At 53.3% G+C, this 14,641-nt stretch overlaps 3 protein-coding genes across 3 annotated transcripts; 2 read left to right on the top strand and 1 right to left on the bottom strand.

Moving 5' to 3' along the window:
* Positions 1–197: 197 nt before the first annotated feature.
* J4E90_004890 (uncharacterized protein) lies at positions 198–1,736 on the top strand (the record flags this gene model as incomplete). Its single annotated transcript, XM_051434451.1, has 1 exon — positions 198–1,736. The coding sequence occupies one exon, from the start codon at positions 198–200 to the stop codon at positions 1,734–1,736; it is 1,539 nt and encodes a 512-aa protein (XP_051291707.1).
* Positions 1,737–4,728: 2,992 nt separating this feature from the next.
* Positions 4,729–5,748, bottom strand: J4E90_004889 (uncharacterized protein; the record flags this gene model as incomplete). The annotated part of the gene is made up of 1 exon (XM_051434450.1): positions 4,729–5,748. One exon carries the CDS (start codon positions 5,746–5,748, stop codon positions 4,729–4,731), a length of 1,020 nt encoding a protein of 339 aa, XP_051291706.1.
* A 2,455-nt stretch (positions 5,749–8,203) lies between these two features.
* On the top strand, positions 8,204–11,898 carry J4E90_004888 (uncharacterized protein; the record flags this gene model as incomplete). Its single annotated transcript, XM_051434449.1, has 2 exons — positions 8,204–11,071; positions 11,125–11,898. The coding sequence occupies 2 exons, from the start codon at positions 8,204–8,206 to the stop codon at positions 11,896–11,898; spliced, it is 3,642 nt and encodes a 1,213-aa protein (XP_051291705.1).
* Between the last annotated feature and the right edge of the window lie 2,743 nt (positions 11,899–14,641).

The raw sequence follows: 14,641 nt of genomic DNA, 5'->3' as shown, positions 1-14,641 counted from the left end.
TGAGAGCGTGGTGGGGTCGGCGTTTGTGCCCCTCCGACAGGGTCTTGGATCAGAAAAGTTACTCGAAGAAGGTGCAATTTTACATTTCTAAGCAACATACTGCGCCCCGTCGTATAACTTCGCGCAAATAGCAGTGCGCGCTTTCCTGTACCCAGATCTCTCACACATTTCAAAAATCGAATTAAACTGCCAACAACATGGCCATCACGAACCCGACGCCCAACCAGCCCCAGCACGACGAGGACGACATCGACGTACATGATGTGGACAACACCCTAGACGCCGAGGAGGCGGAAGAGATTGTGGAGGACGACGGCGACGTGCCCATGGACTCAGACGACGAGGGTGACGAGGGTCGCCAAGAGATGGAAATGGAGATCAACCTCCAAAACGACTCGGTCGCGCACTTTGACGAGCACAAGGACAGCATCTTCTGCATAGCGCAACACCCCGTACACCACGAGATCATCGCGACAGGAGGCGGCGACGATGTCGGCTACATCATCGACGCGTCTTCGGCGGCAGCGGCGCAACCGAGCAGCGACGGACAGCCCACCGAGCGCGAGGGCCTGAAGAGCATCTTCACACTAGACGGACACAAGGACTCGGTCAACGCCATCACATTCACCCAGCCAAAGGGACAATTCGTCGCGACAGCTGGCTTGGACGGAAAACTGCGCGTCTGGCAGGGCGTCCCCGACGGCAAGAAGTGGAAATATCTGGCAGAGGCACAAGAGGTCGAGGAGATCAACTGGGTCATCCCGAACCCGTCGCTCGACCACCCCAACGTCGTCGCGCTCGGAGCCAACGATGGCTCAGTGTGGGTGTACCAGATCAGCACAGAGAAGAACAACGAGCTACAGGTCCTACAAGCATACTACCTCCATACCGAGACCTGCACTGCCGGCACATGGTCGCCCGACGGCTCGCTCCTCGCTACCATCTCCGAAGACTCGAGTCTATACGTGTGGGACGTGTTTGGCGATGCCGCATCCCAAGGTCTAACCGCGACTACCGATTCGCAGGCCGTGGTAGGCCTGACAGGTCTGGACGAGCGCTTCCGCGTTGAGGGCGGACTATACTCAGTCGGCATCCCGCCATCGGGCGCTTTCGTCGCAGTCGGTGGTCCCGAAGGCCAAATCCGCATCGTCGGACTCCCTCGTATTTCCCTCGCTGCGCCCGCGCAAGCATCTACATCATCGAGCGGTGGAGGCGCAAAGAACAAAGCTGGAGGAGGCAAGCAGGCTGGCGCCAAAGGCGGTGCTTCGTCAGCTGGCCAAGCTGGCCAGATCTTGGCAAGTCTCCAAGCTGGAAGCGACAACGTCGAGTGCATGAGCTTCTCCTCCGCACCACTCACCCTCATGGCTGCCGGCAACGTCGACGGCTCCATCACCCTCTTCGATACCGCACACCGCTTCGCCGTCCGAAGGCGGATAGAAGACGCACACGCCGACGACGAGTCACCACAAGCTGTTGTCAAGCTGGACTTCGTTGCCAAGGAAGGCCCCGGAGGTTGGCTGTTGACCAGTGTGGGATACGACGGTGTTTTGAAGCGATGGGATGCACGAGGTGGAACGGCTGCAGCTGGCAAGGGCCTTGTAGGCGAGTGGAAGGGACACCGGGGAGGTGGTGAAGGAGGAGGTATCATGGCCTTTGTACAAGGAGATGGCGAGACAGTCGTCACGGCCGGTGACGACCACGTCGCGCTAGTTTTCAAGACACCTCTGACCCAGTAGATTTTATAGATGACCAGAAAGTAACGATATCGTATGGACGACGTCTCGCTCACATTTGCCCTTCCCTGTCGACGCCAGCGTCACCTTCTACTACACTCAACCTCACCACACGAGTCAAACAGGTACCGCAACATCCCCTGGATACGCTAGCCACGACCGATATTTTCAGAGACACGTCTGTATCGCACCGGGCAAAGGTTCCACTGCCTTCAACACTTTGCCAACAAGTTGCTCCATCTGGACGTTTTGCTTTACGCACCATTGCTTTTATCTGGTAGGAGCTACTCGATACCGGACTGCTGGCGGCCGTGGTCTAGATGCTCCAAACGCTACTGTATATGCGGTGCAAAATTTATGTGTGTGTGGGTGTGTGGGTGTGGATGTGCGCAAAGACAGAGAGAAGTCAGATGGAGTCATCCTACATATTTCGAAGCATGAGCCTAGACTTCTGTATAGCCAGCATGTGGACCAGATGTGAGAGTGGCAAGAAACCCTTTTGTGTCTGATGCATGCGTTGGCGATGATTCACAGAGTCAAGTGTATAGGGAAGTCAAGAAGTGCCAGTATAGACAGAGTGGTACCTTCCAAGACTGTCAGGATCACAATGCTTGTGCAAGAAATGCAATTTACTTTGTCCATGCGGGTTGACGTGAAAGCACACGATGTACAGCAGATCTACCGGTTACAATCAGAGCAGAACTTGTTCAGAGGAATTAGATGGTACGGGTACAGCACCCGCACCGCGTAGTGTCTTGACCCTATTGCCCACGGCCCAAGAGCCCGCTTCGAATCGTTCCAAAGTTCCCTTCCAGAACAAGTAACCACGTACCGACCGTTTCGCCACCGCGCAGCCCGTTGGCGCTTTCCCCAGAGAACTGTGAGATTGACATTCAACGGTGAAAGTCGCCTCCCCTTCCTTGCTTGGAGGCAGAGAAGAATCTGGTGTTGTGTGGGGTCCCTTCAGCCTTATGACGTTATGTATCCCCACTCGGTGTATCGGTGCTCATCTTCATCTGCTATCTACCGAGATACTTCCATGCGAGATTCCTGTTGCGGAGGCGAATATACGTAAGAAGAACCGAATTGAGATTTCTTGCCTGCAAGCTGCATGCCTCGTGGGATAGTGGAGGCCCTGGACGGTCTGTCCGAGGTCGCGCCGGAAAAGTGCTCCCTGGCCAATGGGAGATGGGTTGCCTTTTGTAGACGATCGACGGACTTCGCGTACACATGTAAAGTGACAGACATGCTTACTGAAGTCTGACAAGGGGTAGTCAATGCAAGGTCGTCACTGTCGAGGAGGGAATTTCGTTGTCGTCGTGCGGGGTCACGGAGACGTCAAGTAATGGCTTCGCAATGAGGCTTACGACACAGGCTCATACTCCCTGCCTCCCAAGAAATGATCGAAGGAGGAATCTACTTCGATTCGCTTATCTGCAGTATCCTGTCCCGTCCCATTACTTCACAATCCCTCACGTATACTAATCAAGCGAAGCGTCTTCGCGGCAAAATCTTCCGTCAGTCTATTACTCCCTTTATTGGCCAAGACTCGGATCCACGTGAGCGGGAAGCAGCAATGCAACTTAGGCGCGGTAGAATCGGCTGATATGACGCAATAACGGGACCCCGTCGTCAGCTGGAGACGACGGTGTCAAGGGTGAAAGATGCGGAATTCTGAGTACGCTAACCAGGGGAGAGAGGATGGAGGAACCCGGATCTTCACCTCGCATGAACAGGGTGTCGTATGCTACGCGATAGGTAAACTCGTCCGTAGCTAATGAAGGTACAGAAAATTTGTGAAGCTCGCGAAGGAAGAATGTTGGAGCTTCGTCATGTTGCTCATAATATGCATAATCATTCCTGCCATGTAAAATTACGTAGGCAATTTCCGGGAATGCTACTGCGGATACGCATACGAAGGCATACAGACTTCGCTATCTCTGCACACACCTGTCGTATCCCACTCAGGTACTCTGCTCCGAACGACATCTGCAGCAGTGGGTCTTATTCTCTGGCAAGTATGACATACCGCTCATAGTTCAGCACATCATTCACCATCAAAACTTTACGCGAGCTGGAGATCTGCCGTGCTCGGCTTCGGACGTCACTGATGGGACCAGAGTAGCGAGTTGATTCACCGCGTACCTGCAATGGGTAACTGGAAGCGCATCGTTGCTAGGCTAGCTGCTTGTATGTCTGTTTCTGGACAGTCCTACGGCGCGGAAGACCGCGCCGTTGAGAAGGGCCGAATTGTCAGGTGGCAGGCTACTCGTATCAATTGTCATGGCCGGCAGGAAAGCTATGTTGGGATGCGAACCGTTGAATTCCGCGGGCGTTAAACAGTTGTCCTATACCTCGGGACCAAGATAGCTTCAATCCGGGCATTCTTTCCGTGAGCCAATGAGAGTATCGCATGCTGTGTGATACCCGTCTGGGGCTGACTTGACGTGTGACAGGATGTGGGGATTGCTAGACGAAGTCGGTAAGCGAGACGTGATCCCAACGACATCGGTGGAGTAGCAGGGTCCGCGTTATCGAAACCTGGATCGATTGAGCTGAACGGAATGAGAGTACGGAGGATCACTGGGGAGAGGTCATTGTATTGCTGAATATACTCATTCATATCGAAATGACTACCTGGAGAAGATATGCAGTAATCGCCTTTCCGTTTCTATACTTTGTAGAATCTAGGCAGTACACTCGTACGCGATGGGACACCAATCCCATCAACCGCTCAAACGCCATGTCGTCGAAATCGTGGCCACTGCAGCAGGCAATATCAGGCAAGCTGGTCATTGTAGCAATGTAGAAAAAGAAAAGAAGCTTTTGGTTGCTCAGAGAAAGGCAAAGCCCAGGGGTATCGTGAAATCGTTGGAAGAAGTGAGGAACAGTGACAAGCCAGCAGCCCACATTGCATATCAAAGGTCAAGGCAGAGCGATGTCAAATGCATCAATACTGGAAAGCCTTGGTGGCGAGAATGTGCAAGTTGGCTTCCTAAGCCTCCATATCGTCCATGTCTTCGTCGGTGAAGTCCTTGAGGAGCTCGAGCCCATGGAAATCGTCGACATCGGCGGAGCTCATGGAAACCATGCTCTGCTGTCGTGCGTGTTGGTTGGAGAATCCGGGGCTCTGCATATTGGAGTTCTGCATATGGGGGGTCTGGTTGCTGTGGCTATGTCGTGGTGTTGCGTGGTGGCCAGGCATACCGGGTGCAGGGGCGTCCATGCCGAGAAGGCCGCCGGCGCACCGCGCTAGATACTCGTCGACAGCCCAGAAGCCGCAGCCAGCGTGGCGTAGAACTTCGTTCTTCAGGTCGAGGACTTCTTCGCGTAAAAGCGCAACATTCTCCTTGAGCATCTTGTTCTTTGCGGAGAATTCGCGAGCGCGTCCCTCGAGGCTGCCGATGTACTCCTTCTTGCGCTGCCTGCACTTGTGGGCAGCTACACGGTTCTTCTCGAGGTGCGTTTGGCGAGCGGACGATACTTGGAAAGGGTAGCCGTCTGCAGTGTAGGCCTCGACCATCTGTGGCTGCGACTTGGGCCTGCCCCGCTTGCGCTTCGGCGGCTGAGGGTTGCCGTCGGCGTTATCCTGTTGTTGCACAACGGGGACGCTAGGCAGAGAGCCGGCAACCGCGTCTTGATTGGCCGAGTCCTGGCGGCTGGTGCGTCGTCGCTTTGCAGGCGGCATCTGAGGAGAGGCTTCCTGCTTGGGCCAAAAGACAGTCTCGTTGCGGAGTTGCTCGACAGGAATAGACGTCTCGCGCTCGTTCCGAGCGTCCCGAGGGGCTTGTGCTGGTGAGGGCTCTTCAGGCGGGGTGACTTGGCCGTAGCGCTCCATGGTGGCATGTGTAAGCAGCGAGGGTGGAATGGAGAAGGGTTGCTGGGGAGGCATTGAGGTGGGATTGCTGAAGGCGTTTGCCCACTTGTCCTGCTGGGAGGGGCCATTGAGGCTGTTCATGGCTGTGAAAGCGTCGCCAGCCCACTCAAACTGTGGTTGCTGTTGGATTGCTGTCATGGTGGACAAGGTTGTTTGTTGTTGGTGTGGTGGGGGGCACGGAAGGTATGGTGCGCAGGCCTGAGGCGGGCGGTTCCTTATATGGGCAGGAGGGAGCTGGGGGATGCAGGGCGAAGCAAAGGTCCGGCAGAGCTTATGTGATCAAGGCAAGAAGCAGCGGGCCAGGGCAGTTGTGAGGGAAGAAGGAAGAGAGCCGCGCCAGCAAAGATCGCCTGGCATGGGATTTCAAACAATGGGGGCTTTGGCAGCATGCGGAACTGAGGAAAGCGATTCAAACGAGCAGGGGCAGGCCTGGGGACCGTGCGATTGGTGGGCTCTGCGGTGCGTTACGTAGTGCGCCTTCCCGATCGACGATGAAGAGGCAATCGCTACCCAGCCCGCACCAAGCTCGAGAATCTCGGCCTCTAGCGTCTGTCGAGCTCGATCGCGATGGCCTGCCGCGCCCTGCCAGCTGCTGCCACTACTGGAGCCTGTCCGAATTTGCGTCTTTACAACATGCGCTTTTGCAGTTCCGCCATGACCAAAACGGGACAGTCCACTTGCCTAGCCATCCCAGTTTTCTCAGCCCAAACTACTGACCGGGCACCCAGCTCGACACAATGGTAGACAGCTTTCGCCGCCTTGGATTGGCTGCGAACCTCGTTTGCGCTACTCCGAGCGGTCTCCGCCATGCGAGAGTGGAGCGAGGCCTATGACGTTATAACGGCTCGCTCCGCGGAACACGTCCGGGCTGAGAGCTGGGCCAACCGTCACGCTATAGCTCCACCTGGGACCGTTCATGGCAATCACCTGGAAACATGATCCCACCCAATCACCGACGGCTCTGCATCCTGCTCCATCACATCTACACTCGACGATAGCTGACTCCGAGTACTGCTTGTACATCTGCCGTTGTTCATCTGTGCCAAAATGCAGCCGTCACCATTGCCGCCTCCAACGCAAATGCTCCCGCAAAGGCGCTAGTATGCACCAAGGCACACCTGGCGGTAGACAGCTAGAACCAGCCCAGACCGTAGCGCACGATAACGGCAGGCCACGATGCTCCACAACCCATGTATTCTGTCGATCACAAAGTGCAAGCCTGTTGGCCAAGACGAGTTTCGCCGCCCGGCCCTACAGACAGGGTTGCAGAGTGGCGCATCGAAAAGTTGGCTGCCCAACATGGGAAAATTGTGAATTCCCATCTTTTTGCTTTGAAATCCGATCAGACCCCGCCCCAACCTTGCAAACCTTGCATCATCGCGCCTTAGCTCCATGTGCCAATCACAATCAAATCCCGCTTCCTTCACTATCCTCTCATTCTCACTCGTTGGCATGCATCTCCACGCCGCTTGCTCACAGTGAGCTCACGTTCTACCTAGATCTCTTCGCTGAACAGTACCGCAACCTATAGGAGAGACCTCTTGATCAACCCAGGCCCTCCACGATGATAGCCAGAATGCGTAATCCCATTCGTTGCGGTGGGTAGCTTTACATGACACAACCCAGCATCGCTGTAAATCTGAAAATCGAGGCTTCTGTATCAAACCTAAAGTCGAATTAAACGATTACTCAAATCGTTACTCAGTCAATGCCCAACGAAAAGCCAAGGTGGCCATCACCGTCACAAGCTGTAATGCTGCGCTAATTGCCGGGAGACCTCTAATGCCTCTGTCACTTTGTGACACCCCACGAGGCCTTCGTACGACGTGGACGCTTGGTCTGACGTGCTTGACGCGCCTAATGGCATATTGAGAACATGTTGCACCCTGAGAACGGCTTTCGTTAGTGTTCATCATTACGTGGCGGTCTCGAGAACTTCGACCTTCATATGTCATGCATACTACTGTTGAGTTCGCACTATTACTAGCGACAGCGACTCTTTTGAAGGAGATATTTGAGCCAAGGATTCCATGTTCAAGATGCAACCACCGTATTTACCCGCGTCGTTGCCTATGTGCAGTTTGATCGAAAGGTGCATGTCTTTTGGGAAATGAAGGCAATAACTGGATGCTCAGCGAGAGGCGATACCTGAAACACTGTGGTGCCAATAGAAAAAAGGCAATGAAGCTGCTCGAATGAACCTCGGGAGTGTCCAACACGTTCCTCGCTGTGCTATCAGCGCCGGGAGGATGCCTTGATTCATGTTACCCTGTCCTCCTTTGACATCCACGTTCAGCGGAGCGGTTTCACGATAGGGAAGCTAATACACATCATTGGACGACCTCAGGAGGTTTCCACCATTGTGTCACGTGGCTCCTCGTTGATGCAATTGGGTTAGCGTGTCTTGGCGGGAAAGCGCGACGCGCATCGCGTCGTCGGCGCAACAGTAGGAAAACACGCTCGCTCACGACCACAACCACGACCCCGCTATGTCCTGAAAAGCGCCATCACAATCGCATACACGTCCAACGCGCGACCGCACACATCACTCAGTCCGACCACTCGCGCATCGCGATTGCGCTCAACCGCCGCCATGGGGTACATCAAGCAGATCACGATTCAGGGTTTCAAGAGCTACAAGGAGCAGATGCAAATCGAGCCCTTCTCGCCCAATTGCAATGTTGTCGTTGGCCGTAATGGATCGGGAAAGAGTAACTTCTTCGCCGCCGTGCGCTTTGTGCTAGGCGACGATTACCACAACTTGGGTCGTGAAGAGCGTCAGGCGCTGCTACACGAAGGATCCGGCTCAGCAGTCATGTCAGCATATGTCGAGGTATGCTTCGACAACACCGAAGACCGCTTCCAGACTGGCAAACCCGAGTTCTTTCTCCGCCGCACCATCGGCGCAAAGAAGGACGAGTATTCAGTCAACCGCAAGAACGCTACCAAATCCGAAGTCATGCAGATCCTCGAATCCGCTGGCTTCTCGCGATCGAACCCCTACTACATCGTCCCGCAAGGTCGTGTCACGGCGCTCACCAACATGAAAGACTCCGAGCGCTTGAAGCTGCTGAAAGAGATCTCCGGCTCCAACGTCTACGAAGAGCGACGCGCCAACAGTCTCAAGCTTCTGTCCGAGACCGAAAACAAATGCGGAGCTGTCGATGGTGTAATCGACTCCATCAACGGGCGTCTAAACGAACTCGAGGGCGAGAAGGAGGAATTGGAAGCGTGGAGCCGGAACGACAAGGAGCGCCGGTCGTTGATGTACATTTTGAAGTCCCGGGAGGAGGCTGACCTAGAAGCCTTGATTGAGAAGATCGACCATATGGAGAACCAGGGTCGTGAGATGAAGGAGGCCGACGAGGCAGCATTTGTACAGACCGAGGCCGACATCGCGCAAATCGACATGGATATCAACAGGCGAAGAGGCGACTTGGACGTTCTGCGGGAAGATCGTGTGCAGTCTGAACAAGAACGCAAGTCAGCGACACTGGAGAAGGCCAAGATCGAGCTCGAGCTCAAATCGTTGCAGGATAACCAGTCGGCCGCCCAACGAACGAAGAAGTCGCGGGATACACAAACGAAGTCACTCCAACAACAGATACGCGCACGAGAGACCGAACTCAAGAAGCTGATACCCCAATACAACGCAAAGAAAGAAGAGGAAGAAGCCGTCAGATCACAGTTGCTAGAAGCTGAAGGCCAACAGAAGCGTCTCGAGGAGAAGCAGGGTCGGACAGCTTTCTTTACAACCAAACGACAACGAGACGATGCATTGCGCGCTCAAATCGAAGAGTGCAATGCTGACCTTAGCCGCCGCAAGGCTGTTCTCATGCAGACTGATGAAGAGATTACTCAACTGGAGAGCGACGTTGAGCGTCTTGAAACCGAGATCGCTGAACTACGATCAACTATTGAGAGCGAAGGAGACGCTAGTGTCAACCTATCAGCCAAAGTCGAGCAAGCAAAGGATGTCTACAAAGCGGTACACGACGAGCAGACGAACCTCTACCGAGAAGAAAACAGGGTCAATACTCAACTTACAAACTCGCAAGCCGAGCTTCGAAAAGCAGAAAGCACGTTCTCTCGACTGCTTGATCATGGCACTAGTCGTGGTCTGGAGTCTCTCCGTAGATACCAAAAAGAGGGGGGGCTAGAGGGGGTGCATGGTACCATTGCAGACCTACTCGATGTCAACAACGACTACAGAGCCGTGACCGAAGCAGCAGCTGAGGGTGCGCTCTTTAACGTTGTCGTGGATAACGATGAAGTCTCCAGTAAGCTGATTGATCGGCTCATCAAAGACAAGGGCGGACGTATTACTTTTATTCCCCTTAATCGCATCCGGGCTCATGACATGAACCTTCCTGCGACAGGGGACATGCAGCCACTTTTGCCAAAGTTGAGGTACGATGAAAGATTCGAGGATGCATTCAGACATGTGTTCGGTAAGATCGTTGTCTGCCCTGACTTGACTGCGTGCAAGAAGAACGCAAAGCAATACAACGTTCGTGCGTACACTCTTGACGGAGATAACGCTTCGCGCAAGGGTCAATACCGAGGAGGTTACCACGACCCGTCCAAGTCAAAGATTCGGGCTTACCAAACATTGGCCGAGATCCGCACACAATACGATGAGCTGCAGCAGCGGAAGCGAGATATTGCCACCGAACTTGAGCAAAAGCGTCAACAGCTCACTGCGGCACTCAGCGAGGTTCGACGGCGGGAATATGAGAAGGACAAGGGCGAAAACAGCTATGCGCCTATGCGGGAAGAAGTACGAATGAAGCAAAGAACCCTTCGAGACATACAGGACAGCCTTGCTAGAAAGAGGATGACCGCTTCAGCACTTCAGTCAACAATCAATCAGCTCGGCGCACAACAGAGTGACTGGGAGGCTGAGATTGCTTCCAAGTTTGAGAAAGCGCTGTCTAACGATGAGGAGCAAATGTTGATCACACTTCGAAGCACTGTACAAGACTTGAAGCGGCAATTCGCACGAGCCAAGGAAGAGCGCGCCATGCTAGAATCCCAAAAGGACGAGGCTGAGCTCGATCTCACGGAAAATCTCCAGCCAGAGCTTGATAACATCCTATCACAACAGGGCGGCGCAGGCGGGTCTACGGGCCAGTCGACGCGTTTACGAGAATGTGAACGAGCTCTAGATGCTGTCAATCAAACCATCGCGGGCCTCGACCAACAGATCCAAGAAATCGACGCTCAGATTGAAGACATCCGGGCCCAGTTGAGCGAGCTGGAGAACTCAAGAAACGAAAAGGAAGCTAGCAATAGGCAATTGGCAAAGGCTATGGCTAGGCAAGAGCAGGCCATGTCCAAGAAGGACTCCGATCGTAGTCGTTACACAGACCGACTAGCGGAAGTCAAGCGGGATATCCGTGATCTGGGTACCCTTCCTGAAGATGTCAATCGGAAATACACTCGATGGGACACCACAAAGGTAAGCTTCACTTTCGCCTCTTCAAACCTGCACACAGCTGACATTACCACAAGGTTACCAAAGAACTCACCAAGGCCAACCAAGCCCTCAAGAGCTTCGCTCACGTCAACAAGAAAGCATTCGAACATTACGAGAACTTTACGCGTCAGCGACGTACCCTCACCGAACGCCGCGCCGAACTGGACACATCACGCAAATCCATCGAGAATCTCATCGATGTGCTAGACCAGCGCAAAGATGAGGCTATCGCGCGTACCTTCAAGCAAGTCGCCGCAGCTTTCGGCGAAGTTTTCCAGCAACTCGTTCCCATCGGCCGCGGTCGCCTCATCATCAACCGCAAATCCGACCGCGACGCACATGGGGACATCTCCGACGACGACGATATGGAAGAACAAGAGACCCAAGGGAAGAAGAGCAAGGTCGAAGAGTACACAGGTGTGAGCATCGCTGTATCCTTCAACAGCAAGCACGACGAGCAGCAAAAGATCGGTCAGCTCTCTGGAGGCCAAAAGTCGCTCTGCGCGCTCGCCCTCATCTTTGCTATCCAAAAGTGCGATCCCGCGCCCTTCTACCTCTTTGACGAAATCGATGCCAATCTCGACGCGCAGTATCGAACTGCTGTTGCGCAGATGCTGGAGCGATTGAGTGGTCATGGTGGAAAGAACGCGGATGGAGGTGGTCAGTTCATCTGCACGACTTTCAGGCCTGAGATGGTACACGTGGCGGATCGATGCTATGGTGTTACCTACACGAACAAGACGAGTAGCATCGATGTTGTTGATAGAGAAGCGGCGCTTGAGTTTGTCGAAGGTATGCAGAAGGCTTAATATGGGTATCAGCACAAGCATTATGCAAGTCGATGAAGGAAGTGTACTATGGAACTGTATGAGTCTTTTACGCAAGAGGAGGGTGCGCTTGTTTTGTGTCAATTCACGATTTTCATGTGTGCGATTATGGCGACTGGACTGGGAACGTGTTCGTAGGACTAGTCAGCTATGATTCTTCTGTCTTCATTTCCTGAAGTCCGTAACTCTACTCCAATCTGTGTTTTGTGCAGTGTAATGTACCGCGAGTTTGCCAGTCTGGTTGGAAGGCGCTTTTCTTACATCTTGACCTTGGACAAAGCAGCAAGAAGAAAGCTTGATTCACAACCTTTTGGGTATTGGTAGAGGGCTATAGCAGATTTGAACGACTCCTTGATGATACCCACTTGCTCTCATATACTCATTTTAACGATTGATACGAGGGCTGGGGCAGCTTCTCTGGTAGCAGCAATGTGATCGACTTGTCAAAATGGGGCGTACGGCACCTGCCCACTGGATGCACAATGGGAACAAAGCATCATTATGGATGTAAGCTGCTGTCTACAAGCCTCTATCGTAGCCTGTGAAGTTCGCCTGACAACCAATGCGCAGCCTTGGCACTGGAGTTTGATTTGAGCAGACTTCCACCCGGATTCGCTTTTCTTGACACAACTTCCCCCCGATTTTGTTCTCCGAGACGAAGGTGAGCCAACTGTCGCACGCTTGAACCAATTACAGCCGAACAGCGACATGCTCGCCCCTCCTTCCGATGTTGTGTCTTTACACACGGCGACGTTACCCGATCTATTGATTATCAAAGCCGCATCGTCTCTTCTAGACCCTGCCTCCTGCCTCGTATATTGCAAATCATACCATGTACTGGCAATAATCGGTGTCGCGAATAAGCAAGTTCGAGCAAAGTGTGGGTTTCGTGCTGGAAGAGTTCGTCTCGAGATCGGGTTCTTCGCTGTACATCGTTGCATGTACACAGCTGAGGGGCTTGGCCCATGCGCTTCAGAAAGAGGAATTCGTGTCGAGAATCGGGGTTTACTAAGGGGATCGCGAAGGAGGTATCCGCGAGCTAACCGTGTTTAGCGCTGACGGGGTTATTCCGGCAGTTCGGGTGGCGGCTTGGTGCTTTTGTCCGACGACAACACATCTCTCGCATCGTGATCACTGGTTCTTGTGGCTGAATAGCTGCATCTAGGTATTGATTAACGCTGACTTTTGCCACTGTTCGCGCGTGCGGTCACGCTCGTAGACGTGGTTTCGACGTATCGTCTCTAGTGCAAGTGTGCTAACGCCCGACATGGACCTCTGCGTCCAGCCTTCGAAGTAAGCGGTAGCTTGATTGCGCTGGTTAGGTTCAGGGGAATGCAGTGCAACTAGTAGCAGAGGCGTGGCCATGCGCATGTATGCGCACCCAACTGTATGAGTTTGCAAGTACTGCGAGGCCAGGAGTATAGATGTGTAATCATCGGATAGGGTCCGAAAGCCATCTGGAAGTCGTGGCGTAATGAGGCTGAGAAGGATGCGAGCAACGCTGAAGTATGCCACGACGAGAGCAGTGAAGGCGTCGCGAAAGTGCCGAGTTTCATTTGAAGTGTCCCCCCAGAACAGCAACTTATCCGTATCCACTGCATCGTTCACGTACTCAAGCCAAAGCGCCTCAATCTTGTTCTCAAGCACGGTGTAAGCATCGAGGCCAGATTCTGGTTGCGATGCGCCGGTCTTCCGCGCGACATAGACGTCCACCAGGTCGGATACATAGCCCATAAGCGTCTGAAACCGAGGTAACTCAACGTATCTCAATGGCCCGTACAAAATGCCTTGTATTCGGAAAGGCGTCCTCTTGCTGTTTCCGGTCAGGTTGATGAATGTCAATTGAGTCCGGAGATGATCTGCAAGAGAGGTACAGTCTTAGCGCGCGTTACGTGTTTCTCCCGTACGAAAGAAACTGCCCTCTTGAGTTGTAGAAGTATGTGGAATACAGTTTGAAAGGGTACATCATCTTTCTCCAAAAAAACAACACAACGACGATCAAAGCAAATACAGCTAGGCTTCATCGCATGAGGAAACTTACAGAAGATCTGACACAATGCCCCTTGTGAGCATTGTTTTGGTGTAGTTAATTCAAGCATCCGAACAGCTCCGAAAACGTGAGAACAATAGGCTGCGGCGTTGGTAGATTGCATAGCTTCAAATAAGCTGAACAGAACGCTCGTAGACACCATATGTACGGTGATTTCTTGCTTGGTATATGGACGGGAGACGAATCGAGTGTGCGCCCGTAGGGCTTCTCCGTACATCTTCCATGAGTATTGTATAAGTGCCATATTTCCGCTTTCGACAGCGCAGTAGGCAGATGCTGTAGCCTGTGCAGCCGTTGTCAGTGCTTCATTTGTTCCATCTGTGGTCAGAACAGGCAGGCTATGCAGCCAAGTACGTCGATTGCGAATGTCTTTTCTTTCGCCCTCGGACGTGAAGTGAGCCATAAAATGAGCATAGAATGCCTCGGTCACTACTGCTCTTTGCGAAATCTGATACGACAACACTTGGTCAGAACGCATCCAGCTCAGCGTAGACGATTCCCCGCTCTTGCTTGTTAGTCTTGACTTGCGCTTTCTCATTCCGTGTTTAGCAATGTTCGTCATGTCTACGAAGACGGGACCACCTGGTAGTCCGGGGCAGTCGTGACCGGTGCGAATGCACATGAGACATTTGGGAACTGTCGCATCGCATTTGATGCGTTTCTTGCGGCAGGTTG

The sequence above is a fragment of the Alternaria incomplexa genome, assembly GCF_024043165.1.
Source record: "Alternaria incomplexa strain BMP 0042 chromosome Unknown scaffold_6, whole genome shotgun sequence".
Taxonomy (NCBI): Eukaryota; Fungi; Ascomycota; class Dothideomycetes; order Pleosporales; family Pleosporaceae; genus Alternaria; species Alternaria incomplexa.
This window is presented reverse-complemented; position numbering and strand designations above follow the sequence as displayed.